Source organism: Lithobates pipiens, unplaced genomic scaffold (genome assembly GCF_037356315.1).
Source record: "Lithobates pipiens isolate NorthernLeopardFrog02 unplaced genomic scaffold, aLitPip1_a1.2 Scaffold_16, whole genome shotgun sequence".
Classification (NCBI taxonomy): Eukaryota; Metazoa; Chordata; class Amphibia; order Anura; family Ranidae; genus Lithobates; species Lithobates pipiens.
In genome coordinates this window covers 406,712,284-406,730,378 of record NW_027507748.1, presented here as the reverse complement: position 1 = coordinate 406,730,378, position 18,095 = coordinate 406,712,284, and the positions used below count along the sequence as shown (strand labels likewise).

At 45.6% G+C, this 18,095-nt stretch overlaps 1 protein-coding gene across 5 annotated transcripts in view; it reads right to left on the bottom strand.

Annotated features, from left to right (window-relative positions):
• The window catches only part of NF1 (neurofibromin 1), a 436,753-nt gene that overhangs the window by 394,587 nt on the left and 24,071 nt on the right, over nt 1-18,095 (bottom strand). For all 5 annotated transcript variants that reach the window (XM_077482413.1, XM_077482415.1, XM_077482416.1 and 2 more), the window contains exon 2: nt 767-910. In XM_077482413.1, coding sequence (XP_077338539.1) covers nt 767-910 — 144 coding nt within the window. The remainder of the gene's footprint in view (nt 1-766; nt 911-18,095) is intronic.

The window sequence follows — 18,095 nt, the reverse complement described above, 5'->3', positions numbered from 1 at the left end:
CCCTATTTTGTAAACCCTATAACTTTTGCGCAAACCAATCAATCGCTTATTGCGATTTTTTTTACCAAAAATATGTAGAAGAATACGTATCGGCCTAAATTGAGGGAAAAAAATGTTTTTTTATATATTTTTGGGGGATATTTATTATAACAAAAAGTAAAAAATAATGCGTTTTTTTTCAAAATTGTGGCTCTATTTTTGTTTATAGCGCAAAAAATAAAAACTGCAGGGGTGATCAAATACCACCAAAAGAAAGCTCTATTTGTGGGAAAAAAAGGACGTCAATTTTGTTTGGGAGCCACGTCGCACGACCGCGCAATTGTCAGTTAAAGCGACGCAGTGCCGAATCGCAAAAAGTGGTCTGGTCTTTGACCAGCAAATTGGTCCGGTCTGAAAGTGGTTAAGGAAGGGGGGACTAGCAATCTAAGCTAATCAAGCTCTGCTGCAGTGCACATGTGATAGCAAGCAAACAGACAGGATGAAACATAACTGTGCTGCTACATCTTGTCCAACAAACAGGATAGGGTGTGTTCTTAGTCAAGCTGCTCTGATACTGAACTTAAGGTCAAGATTCTAGTTGTTTGGTATGGATCGCAAGACTGCCAGATTGGCTAATCAAATAAAATATTATGGGGGTAATCTTTTTTTCCAGCAGGTGACAGCAGGCAAAATCTATATGGAAAACTGGAACTTATGAAGCAAATCGCCTTAACTGCACATCAATAACTAATGCAATATTTTTTGGAACCATGCTCTAGAAGCTTACCATGTTGTTTACATTTTTTAAAATGTGTGTAAGTCCACTTATGACCAGGGAGAATTTGTACTTTGAAATGTTTATGAGACACTCTTTGTTGTGCTCCATACTGACTTTGGTGTGTGTATTCTGCTGCCCGGCTTTAATTGGAAGCTGGAGAAAAAAACAAAAAAAAAATGGTTAGTTAAAACAATTTTAATTGTAAAGTTAAGTTATCTACAAAAACATCCCAGAGATGGGAACCTACGGCATAGACCCACAAGAACAATGAAAACATTTGTTAAACCACAATAAAATGTATCATTTTTTTAAAGGCAAAAAAAAGAAAAAACCTCTTTTGTACAATTCTGCAATACATGCACATTTTTCCTGTGTTGTAAATATGCTGAAAGTAAAGAAATATAAATACGTATATACACACACATACCGATCAGCTAGAACTTTATGACCACTGACAAGTTAACGTGGTTATAAAACCTAAACATTGTTTTACCCAATTCCTTGCATCAAGGTAAATAAATGTTTAGGATCTAGAGCTGTACCAGTCTGGCCAAAATGAGAATCACAATATTTTTGCTTAGAATAAAAAGATCACGATTCTCACGATGTAAAATCTTTCACATTATACCAAAAAAAAAAAAAAAAAATGGGCTAACTTTACTGGTTAGTTTTTGTTTTAATTCATTATAGTATTTTTTTTTATTTTTTTTTTTTATTATATTTGAAAGACCGCTGCGCAAATACAGTGTGACATAAAATACAACCACCATACAACCACCATTTTATTCTCTAGGGTGTCTACTAAAAAAAAAAATATATGTTTGGGGGTTCCAAGTAATTTTTTAGCAAAAAAAAAAAATTATTATTTTAACTCAAAACCAACAACCAATGTCAGAAAAAAGTTTAGTGTTTACGTGGTTAAACTTTTCACTTACACACAAAGTCTACTCCATTGACAAATTATGTTTATACTTAAGTTCAACTGATAAAGCATGTTTCAATTCTTGGCAGACTGCCCAGTTTTTTTTCTTCCTTTTTGAGGGCTGTGGCTTCAGAAGAGCAGAGAATTCTTTGCATAGAAAGAATTGTGAAATACTTTAGTCAAGATCAAAATTGATGATTAATTGTGCAGCTCCAGGATCAGCATACCCCCCCTCACCCTTCCCCTTTTACTTACCTGAGCCCTCATTCGATCCAGTGATGTGCTTGTCTGCAGCTCTTCCCTCACTTTTACTTTTTTGTATAAAAAAAAAAATATATATATATCAAATGCACACTGACTTGGTCAAAATAGCCATAACGCTCCCACCACATTAAAAGTGATGATGGCAAATGACTGGTCACACCACAAATTCAGTCACACAGGTCTTCCTACAGCTTTCCCGTTTGTGGATTCAAATCCTCTGTACTACTGTATGGCACCAAATCATTGTACAAATGTTGGCCCTCTAGGGATTTAGGCACCTTCAGTCATTACAGAAGAAGAATCTTCACCGAAGCTCAGAAAAAAAAAAAAAAAAAACGTTTCATCAATTCGGTCACTGATGTCACCCAACTTTTGTATTTACCGTCTGACATGCCGCTTGTCGCCAATAGTCCATGATGATAAAAACTATGCCACAGAAAAAGCAACCAATGAAGGTTGAGGAACTAAAGTGGTCCGATAGGTTCCTAATGCATTCTCTGTACCTTACAGTGCACAAAACAGCCCCAATCCCCCTCCTCTGGGGTCCCCCAACAGTGTTGCTCCCCCCTGCTGAGTGCCCCCATAGCAAACTGTTTGCTACGGGGGGGGGGGGGGGCATGTGTGTGTGCACTCTACCAAGCCAGCTCTGTGTTCATCGATACAAACAGCATGGCTTGGCCCCACCCCCACTTTCTCCTCATTGGCTGTGATCGACACCATCAGGAGCCAAGGGCTCCTGCTGCCTCTCTGCACTGTCCAATAAGGAGAAAGCGCAGAGAGATATATATATATATAAAAATCTAAAAATATAAAATCCCAGACCACCACCATTACTAGTAAAAAAATAAAAATCACAGAATCTTTCCCCTATATTGTAGACGCTATAACTTTTCTGCAAACCAATATGCACTTATTGCGATTTTTTAACAAAAATATGTAGAAGAATACATATCAGCCTAAAGCAATGAAGAAATTTTTTTTGGGATATTTATTATAGCAAAAAGAATATAGTCCCCCCCCCCAAAAAAAAATTGTCTCCTCTTGTTTATAGCAAAAAAAAAAATAAGAAACAGCAGGGGTGATCAAATACCACCAAAAGAAAGCTCTACTTTTGGGGAAAAAAGGACATTCATTTTGTTTGGGCGCATGACTACGCAATTGTCAGTTAAAGGGATGCGGTGCCGTATCGCAAAAACTTGCCTGTCAGGAAGGGGGCAAATCCTTCCGGGGCTGAAGTGGTTAGTGCATAGAATGCATTAAAGAGATTGTAAAGTGATTTTTTTATTTTATTATTTTTTTTAAATAACAAACATGTTATACTTACCTCCACTGTGCAGTTCGTTTTGCACAGAGTGGCCCCCGAACCTGCTCTTCTGGGGTCCCTCGGCGGGTGTCTTGGCTTCCTCCCGCAGGTGCTTCTCACCTTCATGCGAGCTCCCGCGCATGGTGAAAAGCCCCTGCGGGCGCGCTCCCATGATACTGCCGGCAGCTATAGACACTCGCTGTATCACACGGCCCCGCCCCCCGGCGCTCCGCGTCAGTGGATGTGATTGACAGCAGCACGAGCCAATGGCTGTGTTGCTTTCCATCCATCCACTCCAGCCAATCAGCGGCCAGGCTGAATGGTAGAAAGGATGTCGGGGGACGAGCGTGGGATTTTCGAGGGGTGAGGTAAGTAAAACGGGGGGGCTAGGAGCGCAGGCACTGTCAGATGTTTTTTCACCTTAATGCATAGAATGCATTAAGGTGAAAAAACATTTACCTTTACAACCCCTTTAAGGTAGAAAACATTGTACCTTTAGAATCACTTGAACCTTAATTTCTTCCAGCCCAGTATTCAGCACTTACGACATCCATAGTCAACCTATATTGTCTGTTAGGGGAGCCTGGATCACAAGACTAGCTAAACAGAACTACAGATCTTGGAAACAGTTTACATGTTTTTAGCTGCTGCAGGTTTTTTTTTTTTTTTTTTTTAAATAGAAGGACCAGATTATAAAAAAAGTGTATACAGCAGATAAAAACCAAGTATACATAGTGGCCCGCAGAGCCCTCTGATGTGGCCCTCGACCTCCTCCTCTCTAATGGCAGGATGGCAATCCCAGATTGTGGGTTGCTGACCCTCCATCCCAGAGCATCAATGTTGTCAATTAAGCCGGCGGTCGAGAAAGAAAGTGGCTACAGAGCTGCATAAACCGATGTTTCCTGTATAGCGCCAACTCCTGGTACAGGCGGAGTGATACCAAATGCACTCTGCCTGGGACATCAACAGCCGGCAATACCTGAATGGAAGACTGTTATTAAAGGTAAGTTTACTACTAAAATCACCGTGTATATATGGGCACATCTGTTCTGCATTGGTTACTGGGCTGCTTTCAAACTGATCCACAGGTGCAGCGCAGAACACCTGCGAGTTACCCTCACTGAGCCATAGACTTCTGTTATTACCTACAGCTGTGGTGAGCAGGATATAATAGAAGTCTAAGGCAAAGTGCAGCTAACCCACGGGAAAGCCAAAGGTGTACTGCACTGCACTTGCAGTACAGGTAAACCACAGCACATCAGTGTGAAAGCCCCTTTGGGTCAGCCCGATCATGCCAATCGGACCCTCTGTTCACCTCTTGAGCCACAAATGTAAACTGGCTTGTGGCCGTATACACCCACCTACCCCCAATCCAAAAAAAAACAGAAGAGGGGGGATCCGTCCCATTCCATCATGGCAGATCAGATCGGAGGGCCCATAGAGTAGAGTGAGCCATGTCCGTGTCTGCTCTGCATATGCAGGGTGGACATGGACCTGTCATCTGCTCGCTCCACTCATTGTGGCCCGTGGCTGGTTGCTTAAGTTGCCCTTGTGCTTTAAAAGGTTGGGCACCCCTGATGTAGGGTCTTGTAAAACTGATATTTTTTCCCCTCAGTTTCTTGCTCTTCCAACAGACATTTCAGTTGTATCTATGGGCATAATGGTCCATGAAAAAAATGCAGACAAGGAAAGAAAATGTGTGTGACCGCTGAAGAATGCAACCAGTGCAGAAATAAAACAAAAGTTTATAGTGTTGCAAAATGACTTGGTTCTGTCCAGTCTACCATTCACATAAGGATAATGCCAAACATTTTGAACCTTTAGCCTTGGACTAGAAACCCACTCTTTAATGCATGTCAGCACAGGGGTAATACTGGATATATTATATACTGAATAAAGTAAAAAATATAGTGTATAGTATAAAGTAAAAAAAATTAAAAAAAATTGCAGTAAATGTAAAACACAATGCAGCATTGCTACGCATGCCAACACGTTTGCTTATGTGCACTCATCTGCATATGTAACTAATGAGACCTCCCCACAATCCCCAGTCTGCAACTCTTTACATTTCCTGGTAGTTTTGAAGGCCTGAAATGCCATTTTGAATTCAAGAAAGTTTTATCCACTACTAGACTGATCTTGGCTGCCATAACCAACCAAATATTTATATTGGCTTCCCTTGATCATCAGCACAGCATCACTCAGACCCACAGCGGAAGTGTCAGCCCTTTGAGCCAAGGCCAGCCAATACACAGTGCAAATTTCTTTCCTGCAGCCACATTTGCTCAATTCGAATGGAGAAGACCGTGGATTATAGTTAGTGGCTATAGCAGCCACTAGCAATCATAAGAGAATCCGACAGCCTGATTGTACCCAATCAACTTGGTACATTCAGCTTGCCCATTAACAGTTCCAATCTCAGCTGGTTACTGCTGAAGTGTCTATAGAAATTAGAGTACGCTTCAATGCTGTAGAGATTCCTGTACAATAGAGCAAGACTAAAAGGTAAACATTAGAATACTACGTTACATGCAATCTTAAGCAAACTATGAACAAAACAAAATCGGTATGAGCATTTCTTTGTATCCTTTACTAAAGCCTTGATTTAATTCATATGCTTTTCCAATATTGATAGGCATGTACTGGAAATCATGTTACGCAACTAGATCATTTTACCATTCTAAAATAGCGCATGTAGTAGAAATGCCAAATCAATACTACTGAAAAAAATCAATCCTACTCATAGGGCTCTAAACATGATCTTAAATAACTCAAATCAATCCACTGAAAGCTCAATTCCAGGCAAACAACTAAATACACAGCTTAAATACATATATGGGAGCAGTTCACCTGCCAAAGGGTTTTGTATATCTGCAGCCAGTTACATCTATAGCAGACAGCATAGCCAGGCTAGTTTTCTGCAGGTAAAAAAATTGACCTTTTGCTGAAACATGACAACATACAACATGTGGGCCACCGGTTGGGCACACCATCACCTGTTGTGGGATGGCAAGCCCAGATCCCAGAGCATTAGTATTGTGGATAAAGCCGAAGCTGGAGGAGCAAGCGGCTGTGGAAGCAGAAGCCACGTAAGCTCATGCTTCCTCTATAGCGCCGGTGTTCTGCCATATAGCAACTGGCCATAGGATAGTGTCCGCCCCATACTGCGCAGGCGCAGCGCTTTCGCAGTATGGAGCAGAAGGAGATTCGGAAAATCTCTGAAGATGAACGGTGCCTGCGCCGTGAGTCGAGGTGCTAGCCCCACCATCCAAGTGGACATAGGGCTGGACATATTAGAGGGCCACTTGCCACGCTTCGGGCATTGCCTTGCTGTGCCCGGCTTTTTATTCTAACTCTATGTCCACTTGGATGGTGGGGCTAGAACCTGGACTCATGGTGCAGGCACCGTTCATCTTCGGCTATTTTCGGAAGCTGTGTGTCCTGTGTACTGCGCATGCGCAGTACACAGCGGACACTATCCGATGGGGGACACTATGTGATAGTACACCGGCTCCTGCCCCAGGTGCAGTGCTTTCAGTAGGACTCAGAAAAGAACTCAACCATCAGCAATGCCTGCAAAAAGGGATAATAAAAGGTCAGTTCATGAGAATACGTTTTAGCCCTTGGCAAAGATATGTGAGCTTTTTAATGGGCATAGTTTGTCAATGGTTTTTAGGTTGCTTTCACACAGATCTGCACCTGCCGCTTTTCAGTGGGTTAGCTGCACTGAGCCATAGACTTCTATTATAGCCTGTGGGTTTTGTTGTGCTTTCTGAAAGTGCACCACTCCTACAAGATAGAGTAGAAGTCTATGGTAAAGCACAGGTAATACACAGGAAAGCCACAGGTGCACTGTGCAGCACATCAATTGACTGGTCCAGTTTTTCAGGTGGACACAATCGGAACCTTCATTCACCTCCATGGAATGGCAAATGTAAAATGGACATGTGTCCACTTACAACTGACTAACTCCTATCCAATCCGCTAAAACAAAAAGGGAAGGGGATCTGCCGTCTGGAAGGATCGGAGGGTCCAAATAGAGCGGGCTGTGTCTGTGCCTGATCTGCATATGCGAAGCAGACACAGACCTGTCCTTCACTCACTCCAGTCAGCAGACAGATCCCCCGCTGAGTAAGTAGATTTCACCCAGTGTGAAAAGGAGCCATAGAGGGGGCTCAGGACAGTAAGTGCTTGTTTTCATTACACTGTGGCCCTTGACTGGTTACAAAATCACTTAAATGGCCCTGGCACTTTAAAAAGTTGAGCACCCCTGTTATACAGGCATAGCACATCTTATTAAAAGACCGTCCATCGTCTACACCACATTGCACCTGTATTTAGGTGCAATTGGGCACCCCCTCAAACCTCTCCCCCGCAGCTAAGGCTGAAACTACTCGACACGGTTACATAGTCTGATCAAAAAAAGACTAGTCCAACCAATTAAAAAAAAAAAAAAAAAAAAAAAAACACCTGTACCAATGTCCCCAGTCTCCGACCACCTCCCGTACCCATGTCCCCAGTCTCCGACCACCTCCCGTACCCATGTCCCCAGTCTCCGACCACCTCCCGTACCCATGTCCCCAGTCTCCGACCACCTCCCGTACCCATGTCCCCAGTCTCCGACCACCTCCCGTACCCATGTCCCCAGTCTCCGACCGCCTCCCGTACCCATGTCCCCAGTCTCCGACCGCCTCCCGTACCCATGTCCCCAGTCTCCGACCGCCTCCCGTACCCATGTCCCCAGTCTCCGACCGCCTCCCGTACCCATGTCCCCAGTCTCCGACCGCCTCCCGTACCCATGTCCCCAGTCTCCGACCGCCTCCCGTACCCATGTCCCCAGTCTCCGACCGCCTCCCGTACCCATGTCCCCAGTCTCCGACCGCCTCCCGTACCCATGTCCCCAGTCTCCGACCGCCTCCCGTACCCATGTCCCCAGTCTCCGACCGCCTCCCGTACCCATGTCCCCAGTCTCCGACCGCCTCCCGTACCCATGTCCCCAGTCTCCGACCGCCTCCCGTACCCATGTCCCCAGTCTCCGACCGCCTCCCGTACCCATGTCCCCAGTCTCCGACCGCCTCCCGTACCCATGTCCCCAGTCTCCGACCGCCTCCCGGAACCATGTCCCCAGTCTCCGACCGCCTCCCGGAACCATGTCCCCAGTCTCCGACCGCCTCCCGGAACCATGTCCCCAGTCTCCGACCGCCTCCCGGAACCATGTCCCCAGTCTCCGACCGCCTCCCGGAATCATGTCCCCAGTCTCCGACCGCCTCCCGGAACCATGTCCCCAGTCTCCGACCGCCTCCCGGAACCATGTCCCCAGTCTCCGACCGCCTCCCGGAACCATGTCCCCAGTCTCCGACCGCCTCCCGGAACCATGTCCCCAGTCTCCGACCGCCTCCCGGAACCATGTCCCCAGTCTCCGACCGCCTCCCGTACCATGTCCCCAGTCTCCGACCGCCTCCCGTACCATGTCCCCAGTCTCCGACCGCCTCCCGTACCATGTCCCCAGTCTCTGACCGCCTCCCGTACCATGTCCCCAGTCTCTGACCGCCTCCCGTACCATGTCCCCAGTCTCTGACCGCCTCCCGTACCATGTCCCCAGTCTCTGACCGCCTCCCGTACCATGTCCCCAGTCTCTGACCGCCTCCCGTACCATGTCCCCAGTCTCTGACCGCCTCCCGTACCATGTCCCCAGTCTCCGACCGCCTCCCGTACCATGTCCCCAGTCTCCGACCGCCTCCCGTACCATGTCCCCAGTCTCCGACCGCCTCCCGTACCATGTCCCCAGTCTCTGACCGCCTCCCGTACCATGTCCCCAGTCTCTGACCGCCTCCCGTACCATGTCCCCAGTCTCTGACCGCCTCCCGTACCATGTCCCCAGTCTCTGACCGCCTCCCGTACCATGTCCCCAGTCTCTGACCGCCTCCCGTACCATGTCCCCAGTCTCTGACCGCCTCCCGTACCATGTCCCCAGTCTCTGACCGCCTCCCGTACCATGTCCCCAGTCTCTGACCGCCTCCCGTACCATGTCCCCAGTCTCTGACCGCCTCCCGTACCATGTCCCCAGTCTCTGACCGCCTCCCGTACCATGTCCCCAGTCTCTGACCGCCTCCCGTACCATGTCCCCAGTCTCTGACCACCTCCCGTACCATGTCCCCAGTCTCTGACCACCTCCCGTACCATGTCCCCAGTCTCTGACCACCTCCCGTACCATGTCCCCAGTCTCTGACCACCTCCCGTACCATGTCCCCAGTCTCTGACCACCTCCCGTACCATGTCGCCAGTCTCTGACCACCTCCCGTACCATGTCCCCAGTCTGACCACCTCCCGTACCATGTCCCCAGTCTCTGACCACCTCCCGTACCATGTCCCCAGTCTCTGACCATCTCCTGTATAAAAATATTGTTTAAAAACAGTCATTTTCGGTGCCGTTTCGGCCTAGTGTATTTTTCATTTTTGGTATCGGCACCAAAAAACCCATTCGGTACATCCCTAACACATACATACATTGTATATACATACATACACACGAATAAAATGCAGCGCTTTTAAAATATGCAAAAGCTCTTTAGGCAGCGTTCACGTCGCCACGCATGGGGGGGGGGGGGGCAATCACACTAAGGCTAGCTTCACACTGCTGCGATGTCCATGATCGGATGTGATTCACACTGCAGTGCAAATCACATGCGATTTCTGTGCGATGAGATTTCTGCCACACAGATAGTATGGCTGAATTCGCATCGCATCCGGCCCAAATTTGTACAAGACCCTTTTTTTGGTTCGCAGCAGAATCGGATCGCATGGGTGTTCACACCATGCGATCCGATTCCTGTCCGAGTTTGCAGATCACACTGCGATATGTGAACTGATTTGGAGGGGTCATTAACTTTTAACTGACACTCCCAGCAGTTCACATAGGGCAGTGTTAACTGCCGCCGGGAGACATGCGATGCGGGAACCCGCAGTGGATTTGCAGCGTTCCCGCATCGCAGCAGTGTAAACCTAGCCTAAAAAGAGCAAATAGAATCGTGGGACGCCTATCGCCCAAAAGAAGCTCCTGTATTTCGCTGGCAATTCTGTTTGGGGTGCTATTAAAATCAACAGGGCCATGCAATGGGAACGCACAGGAATCCCGAGATTTGCCGCTATTGAAAATCTCAGGTAGAATAGCGGCGATTCAATCTGCAATTCGGAACGTGGAGATGTGAATGGAGCCTTGGAATGGTCCATATAAATTCAAGGACAGCGCCCCTGGGGTAGAACAAGAGTTATTCTATAGGCGATTAAAAAATAAAAAACACTCCAACTGTCATGATGTCACTTCCAGTTTAGGCGTGAAGTAAACAAAAATCTTTTTTTTTTCCAAGCAAAAAAAATTAATTTTTGATCTTTTGCTTTTAAAAAAGCTAAAAAAGGAGATTTGAGGTCTTTTTGACCCCAGATATCTCCATAAAGAGGAACGGTCATCCTTATTTCCATTATAAGGGAGGTTTACATCCCTTGTAATAGAAATAAAAGTGCTAAAAGCTTAAATTTAAAAAAAAAAAAAAAAAAAAAAAAAATGCTCATGTTCAGAAGGGAATACAAAAGTCGCACACCATATGTAAACGGTAATCTCATCACATGTGGGGTGTCACTGCAAATGTTAGAGCGAGAGCAATAATTCTAGCGATAGACTTCCTCTAACTCTAAACAGGTAACCTGTGAAGGTGTTTAAAGTGTCACCTATGGGGATTTTTAAGTACTGTAGTTTGCCGCCATTCCACAAGCGTGCGCAATTTTAAAGCGTGAAATGTTGGTTATAAATTTACATGGCGCAACACCTTTCACATTAAAGAAAGAAATTGTGGTAAATTGTTTTTAATTTATTAAAGTATATATTTTTTTTGCAAAACCGCTGTACAAATACCATGTAACAAAAAAATTGCACCGACCACCATTTTATTCCCAATGGTCTCTGTTAGAAAAATAGTTTGTAGGTTAGAAGTAATTTTCTAGAAAAAAAAAATATACCAATTTACACATGTAAACAAAAAGTGCCTGAAAAGGCCTGGTGGGCAAGTGGTTAAATCTAGGCACCGCATTGGCCTTACGCCAATCCAGTGGTAAAGGAAGTCCCCGAGTTACAAACATCTGACTTGCATACGACTTATACTTACAGAGGGAGACAACAGGAAGTGAGAATCTACCCCAGGAAGGGAAATTCACTCTTGTGTAAGGGTTATTATGGGAAAAATGTGTCTCCACTGAAGCTTTGTTAACAATCCTTGTTTCTACAACAACCCAAAAATTTCAAAATCCAGTTGTCACAGGGACAGAAAGCGAGGTGAAATATTATGAACAGGGGCAAATAAAACAAAAAACAAATATTAGGTGTTAACCCTTCCCTGTGCTATCCAAAAAAAGTACAATTTCTTTGGCTGGAGCTACACACACAAAAAAAAAAAAAAAAAAAAAATTTACCTGTTCAAGCTTACATACAAAGTCAACTTAAAGCGGAGTTCCACCCAACAATGAAACTTACACTTTAAGTACTGGTGACTCCCTGACATGCCACATTTGGCATGTCTTTTTTTTTGGGGGGGGGGGGCGCGGCACAGGTACCCAGTTTTGACAGGCACCCAGCTCCCACTTCCTCCCCTGGTGCCGGAAAGAAGTTCACCTCTTCCCCCCTCCCTGCAATCTTCTGGGACACGTCACAGCTCCCAAAAGATTGCCCGGCCATTCACAACTCGCACATGTGGAGTGCCCACTGTTACAATGCCAGTGCCGTGGACGGGAGTAAGGTTTTGTGTGTCTGCATCGCTGGACCGTGGGACAGGCAAGTATGTTTATTAAAAGTCAGCAGCTACATTTTTATAGCTGCTGACTTTTAAATGGTTGGAAACCACAACAGGAAAATCAGTGTATATGCAGTAAAGCATGCTTGTTATACTCACCATGGAACCTAAGGGGTTAATCCTCTGCATTGTGTAAAAAGGCTGCTTGATCCTGTATATGCACAGATTCTCCTTTGACTCCAGAACATGTCTGGATAAGACAGAGCCTTTGAAGTCAGTCTGCAAATGCTCAGTTTGGTGTGTACTGCTAGAGAGGTCTTTTTATTCTTGGGAGAGTGCAATCCGATCAGCACAGGGCCAATCAGCACAGGGCCAATCAGCACAGGGCCAATCAGCACAGGGCCAATCAGCACAGGGCCAATCAGCACTGCCGCTCAGAGCAGTATGAAAACTCCCTCTACAAGCTTCACCAAGAACTGATAGAAGTCACATGACTGATGTATATTTAACGAAACATCCCAAACTCCGGCTTGAGTGCTTTCATCATATACCATTTTCTTCAGTCTGAATATCAGATATAGATATCAGATATTCCAGATGCTTGCAACCACAAACTAGGCAGTACTCGTTTTGACTGCTGAACATGAGCTAATTGAACAGGCACACAGACATTCGAACTTCTCATCAGTAGACTGGCCAATCAGCAGGGATAGCTGTTGGAGGAGGAATTCCCCCCTCCCTCCTATCAGCAAAAACATATCCCATAATACTTTAAGGCAGACAGATCATTAAATACAGCCACACCCCAAACGGCCCAGCAGAGAGCACATGATAGAGAAAAAATTTATATATATATATATATATATATATATATATATATATATATATATATATATATATATATATATATATATATATATATATATATATATATATATATATATACACATACATACATACATACACACCGTATATACTCGAGTATAAGCCGAGATTTTCAGCCCCTTTTTTTAGGCTGAAAGTGCCCCCCTCGGCTTATACTCGAGTCACCGCCGTCTGTCTACCCGATCAGCGTGTCGTGCAGACAGACGGCGGCCATTCCACTATTCAAAAGCCGCGCCTCCCTGTCTGTGATAGGCAGAACACTCAATTTCCCAGCAGTCAGTGGTCCGCCTATCACGGACATCCGCTCATCCTCATACTACGGACGAGGATGAGAGGATGTCCGTGATAGGCGGAACACAGACTGCTGGGAAATTGAGTGTTCCGCCTATCACAGACGGAGGCGTGGCTTTTGAACAGTGGAATGGCCGCCGTCTGTCACAGACGAGAAGAGGTGCGGCGATCCTGGCATGGCCGCCGTATGTGCAGAAGGACACAGGCTCAGGACACAGGTAGGCCGGACACACAGGGCGGCTGGACGGACACACAGGGCGGCTGGACGGACACACAGGGCGGCTGGACGGACACACAGGGCGGCTGGACGGACACACAGGGCGGCTGGACGGACACACAGGGCGGCTGGACGGACACACAGGGATGGACAGGCATGTCTCACCCTCGGCTTATACACGAGTCAATAAGTTTTCCCATTTTTTTTGTGGTAAATTGGGGGCCTCGGCTTATATTCGGATCGACCTATACTCGAGTATATACTGTATATATATTACACACACATATACACCACCACATTCCAGTGTTGTTGTACAGCGAGTCCAAATAGTACAGATCAGACTGGGGTTTTCAGTCACCCTGTGCCCCTATAGCTATGAGGAAGGCTCCGGCAGACACATGTTAGTGCTTTAGATGTTGCACTGCTGTTGGTGCTCAATAAAGGTTTAAGAAGAAGCAATCGAGTTGCTGGCATTTCTTGCCATTTCAATGTTTATGGGACACAACAAGCCGAGCACCGTTATTCAGCTCATCATTCTACATGCGGTAGAGCTTGGATGAGTTTTTGTCTACATTACTGTGCCCCTAATAGACACAGGGTTACTTAGGACACAGGAGGTGCATGGGGAGCTGAAACAAGGGTTTCTGGGTTCCACAAGCTCCCCCGCCCAAAGTAACTCCTGTCACAATATACTACTGATGAGAAAAGTTATTCAGCGTTTAGATTTACTAAAGTAATTGCATTCCCATGCTCTGTGTACTGTGGGAGATCAGACATAGTCAATGCAGGCTCCTGGGTTCAGTAACACTAAGAACAAACCTACAGAATCTCTTGTTTGTAACCTGGGACTGCCTGTACTATGCCAGTCAATAACAAGTACCTGAAAATTAAAAAAAAAGAAAATAAATTACATTGAAATGACAGAGCTCAATTCTTTAAGGATCCATGGGTGGCACATATCAATTTTGAGCCATAGTGGACCATTTGGGGCTGTGTCAATATCATCCGCATTATGAACATGAGCTCCCCATGCTCCTTTGTATACATAGAGCTAAAAGAAAGTAATAAATTGGCCTTCTCTTTGTCCCCAATCACTGACTTTACAAAATATTCTAAAGGACCTACATGCTCAGACCTGACCTTTTTACTATTAATATATCTAAAAAAAATGTGCGAGTTTGTCCCATCTCTTACAATCTGTTTTGAATTTCTGCATCCTCGACTTCCTTTTTTACATATTCGGTTATAGTCTAACATTTAAAGCGTTACTAAACTCAGGAGCCTGCATTCACTAAATCTGGTCTCCCACCTTACAAAGAACATGGAAATGCAATTTTAGTAAATATAGACTGCTAAATAACTTCTCATCGGCAGTATAAAGCAGTCTTGTGACTGCTATGGGTGCCTGGTTAAAGCTTGTACGAGTTTTAATTCTTTACTGACAGTCCTATCAGGATACAGGACCCCTAACCCTCTGTCTGGACAGTGTTGATTGGCCCTGTGTTGATCACATGCACCCTTCCAAGAAAAAAAAAACCTCTAGCAATCCACTAGAAACTGAGCATGTGCAGAGTGCCCACAAGGCTCCGTTCTATCAGGAGATAAATCTGAGACAGTGGAAGAAGGGGAGGATAAGAGAAGACAGGATCAAACAGTCTTTTAATACAATGCAGAGGAGTAACTCCTTAGGTTTCACAGTGAGTAAAACAAGCATGCTTTACTGCATATACAGACTGGTTTTACTGTTGAGAGTTTAGTCCACAATAGATGGCATGCAATGCCAAGCTGCTGCTAAGAAAGCAAACAGAATATTGGCATGCAAAAAAGGGGATCAACTCCAGAGATAAAACAATAATTGTCCCTCTCTAAAAGACTGGTCTGGCCACGCGTAGAGTATGCTGTCTAGTTCTGGGTACCAGTGCTCAGGAAGGATGTACTGGAAATGGAGCGAGTACAAAGAAGGACAACAAAGCTAATAAAAGGGCCTGGAGGATATTAGTTATGAAGAAAGGTTGTGACTACTGAACTTACTCTCTGAAGAAAAGACACTTGAGAGAGGATATGATTTCAATTTAGAAATATCATACTGGTGACCCCACAATAGGGATAAAACTTTTTCCCAGAAGGGCGTTGAACAAGACACGTGGCAACTCATTCAAATTAGAAGAGAGGTTTAACCTTAAAACTACAGAGGGTTTTTTACTGCAAGGCCCCTTTCACACTGGGGCGGTGCGGCCGTCGGCGGTAAAGCACCGCTATTTTTAGCGTCGCTTTACCGTCGTTTTAGCGGCGGTCTGCGGGCGCTAGCGGGGTGGTTTTAACCCCCGCTAGCGGCCGAAAAAGGGTTAAAACCGCCCGCAAAGCGCCGCTGCAGCGGCGCTTTGCCGGCGGTATTGCCGCGCTGTCCCATTGATTTCAATGGGTAGGAGCGGTTTAGGAGCGGTGAATACACCGCTCCTTCACCGCTCCAAAGATGCGGCTAGCAGGACTTTTTTCACCGTCCTGCCAGCGCACCGCTCCAGTGTGAAAGCCCTCTGTCGCTCCATTGTCGCTATCTTGCCCGAGCCTGGACTGGCTCTGTGACATCAGCAGACTTCAGCCCGCTGTCTGCTGAAAATGGGTAACAGGAGTGCAGAACAAACTGAACTTCTGTGATCCACAGGAACAGCACAGCCAAAATAGTTTTTGCTGTACTTCTCCATTAAGGGTTTTTTTCTTTCCAGTATGTACACTCTTAACCACTCAAGGACCAGAAGGATGTATTCATCAGTTTAGGCCGATATATATTCTTGTACATATTTTTAGTAAAAAAAAAAATAATTTGTAATAGACACATTTATTGGTTTGTGCAAAAGTTATCGCGTCTACAAACTATGGGATAGATTTAGGGACTCCTCTTTGTTTTTACTGTAATGGCAGTAATCAGCGATTTTTAGTGGGACTGCAACATTACGGCAGACAAATCTATTCCCAAATTACACTTTGAGGACCAGTGACATTATTACATTGTTCAGTGCTATAAAAATGCACTGAAAATTTTATAGCACTGCCAGGGTAGGGGTGAACACTGGGGGGGGGGGGGATGGGCTGCCAGGAACATGACAGATTGCTGTTCCCGATCACTGGGAACAGAAGATCTGGCATGTCTCCTGTCAGGCAGATTGCAATCGTGGGTCACCAGTGGACATAGAGTTCACCAGACCTTCGCACGCCCGCTATATCACTTTAACGAGCTGACATACGATGGCGATTCGCGGTATGCCGCCACCTTGCAGCAGTACAACTGTGGCGGGTGGTCGGAAAGCAATTAAAGCTAACATTAAATGAAATCATGTTATAGTTAGTCACTGCTAACCAGATGTTTTTACATGAGCATTAGTTGATAATAAAAATAGTTGATGATATTCATTATCAATTAGCTGATCAGCCAATTAGTTGGCCTGCATACAGAATGCATTATTCGGTATACAGCTCAGTACACTGTTAAAGCATGTCAGTAAGTGCCTGAGCACTTGTGACTGTGGGAGGCGCAATGCATCATGGCACAAGTAGTCCTGGGCAGGAGAAAAGTAATGCAAGGGCTCCATGCAGGGAAGATCAGCATCTGCTGATAAGACTAGAAGTAAATTTAACCATTACAATTAAATGTAAAATTTACATACACACATATATAAAATCTTTTAGTATTACTTTAATATAAGAGATTTATATTCCCCCTCCAGCCTTCATTTAGCTTCATGTCTGACTCCCTGCAAAAAAAAAAATACTCCCTGTATTTGTCACTTTATATTTACACACACACTGTATCTCAAAAAGGGGAGTACAGCCCTCACATTTTTGTAAATGTATTATATATTTTCATGTGACAACACTGAAGAAATGACACTTTGCTACAATGTAAAGTAGTGAGTGTACAGCTTGTATAACAGTGTAAATTTGCTGTCCCCTCAAAATAACACACACAGCCATTAACCACTTGCCGCCCGCCCTATAGGGAATTGACAGCGGCAAAGTGGTTTCATAATCCTAACCGGACGTCATATGACGCGATTAGGATTATGAGCCGCTGCGCGCCCCCGGGGGCGCGTATCGCGGCGATCGTTGTTGCGGGGTGTCAGTCTGACACCCGGCAACTACGATCTCGGTAAAGAGTCTCCGACGGAGACTCTTTACCATGTGATCAGCCGTGTCCAATCACGGCTGATCACAGTGTAAATGGGAAGAGCCGGTGATCGGCTTTCCCTCACTCGCGTCTGTCAGACGCGAGTAGAGGAGAGCCGATCGGCTGCTCCTCTGACAGGGGGGGGTCTGTGCTGATCGATTATCAGCACAGCCCCCCCGAGGATGCCCACACTGGACCACCAGGGACACCACTAGACCACCAGGGAAAAGGTAATAAAATCCATAATCCTCCCTAGACCACCAGGGATGCCAGTCAGCACAATGGGTGCCAATCAGTGCCCATAATGGATGCCAATCAGTGCCCACAATGGGCATCACTGATTGGCATGCATTATTGTTTGGCACAGATTGGCATCCATTACTATAACACCGATGCCGCCTATGAGTGCCCACCTGTGCCGCCTATCCATGCCCACCTGTGCCGCCTATCCATGCCCACCTGTGCCGCCTATCCATGCCCACCCGTGCCGCCTATCCATGCCCATCCGTGCCGC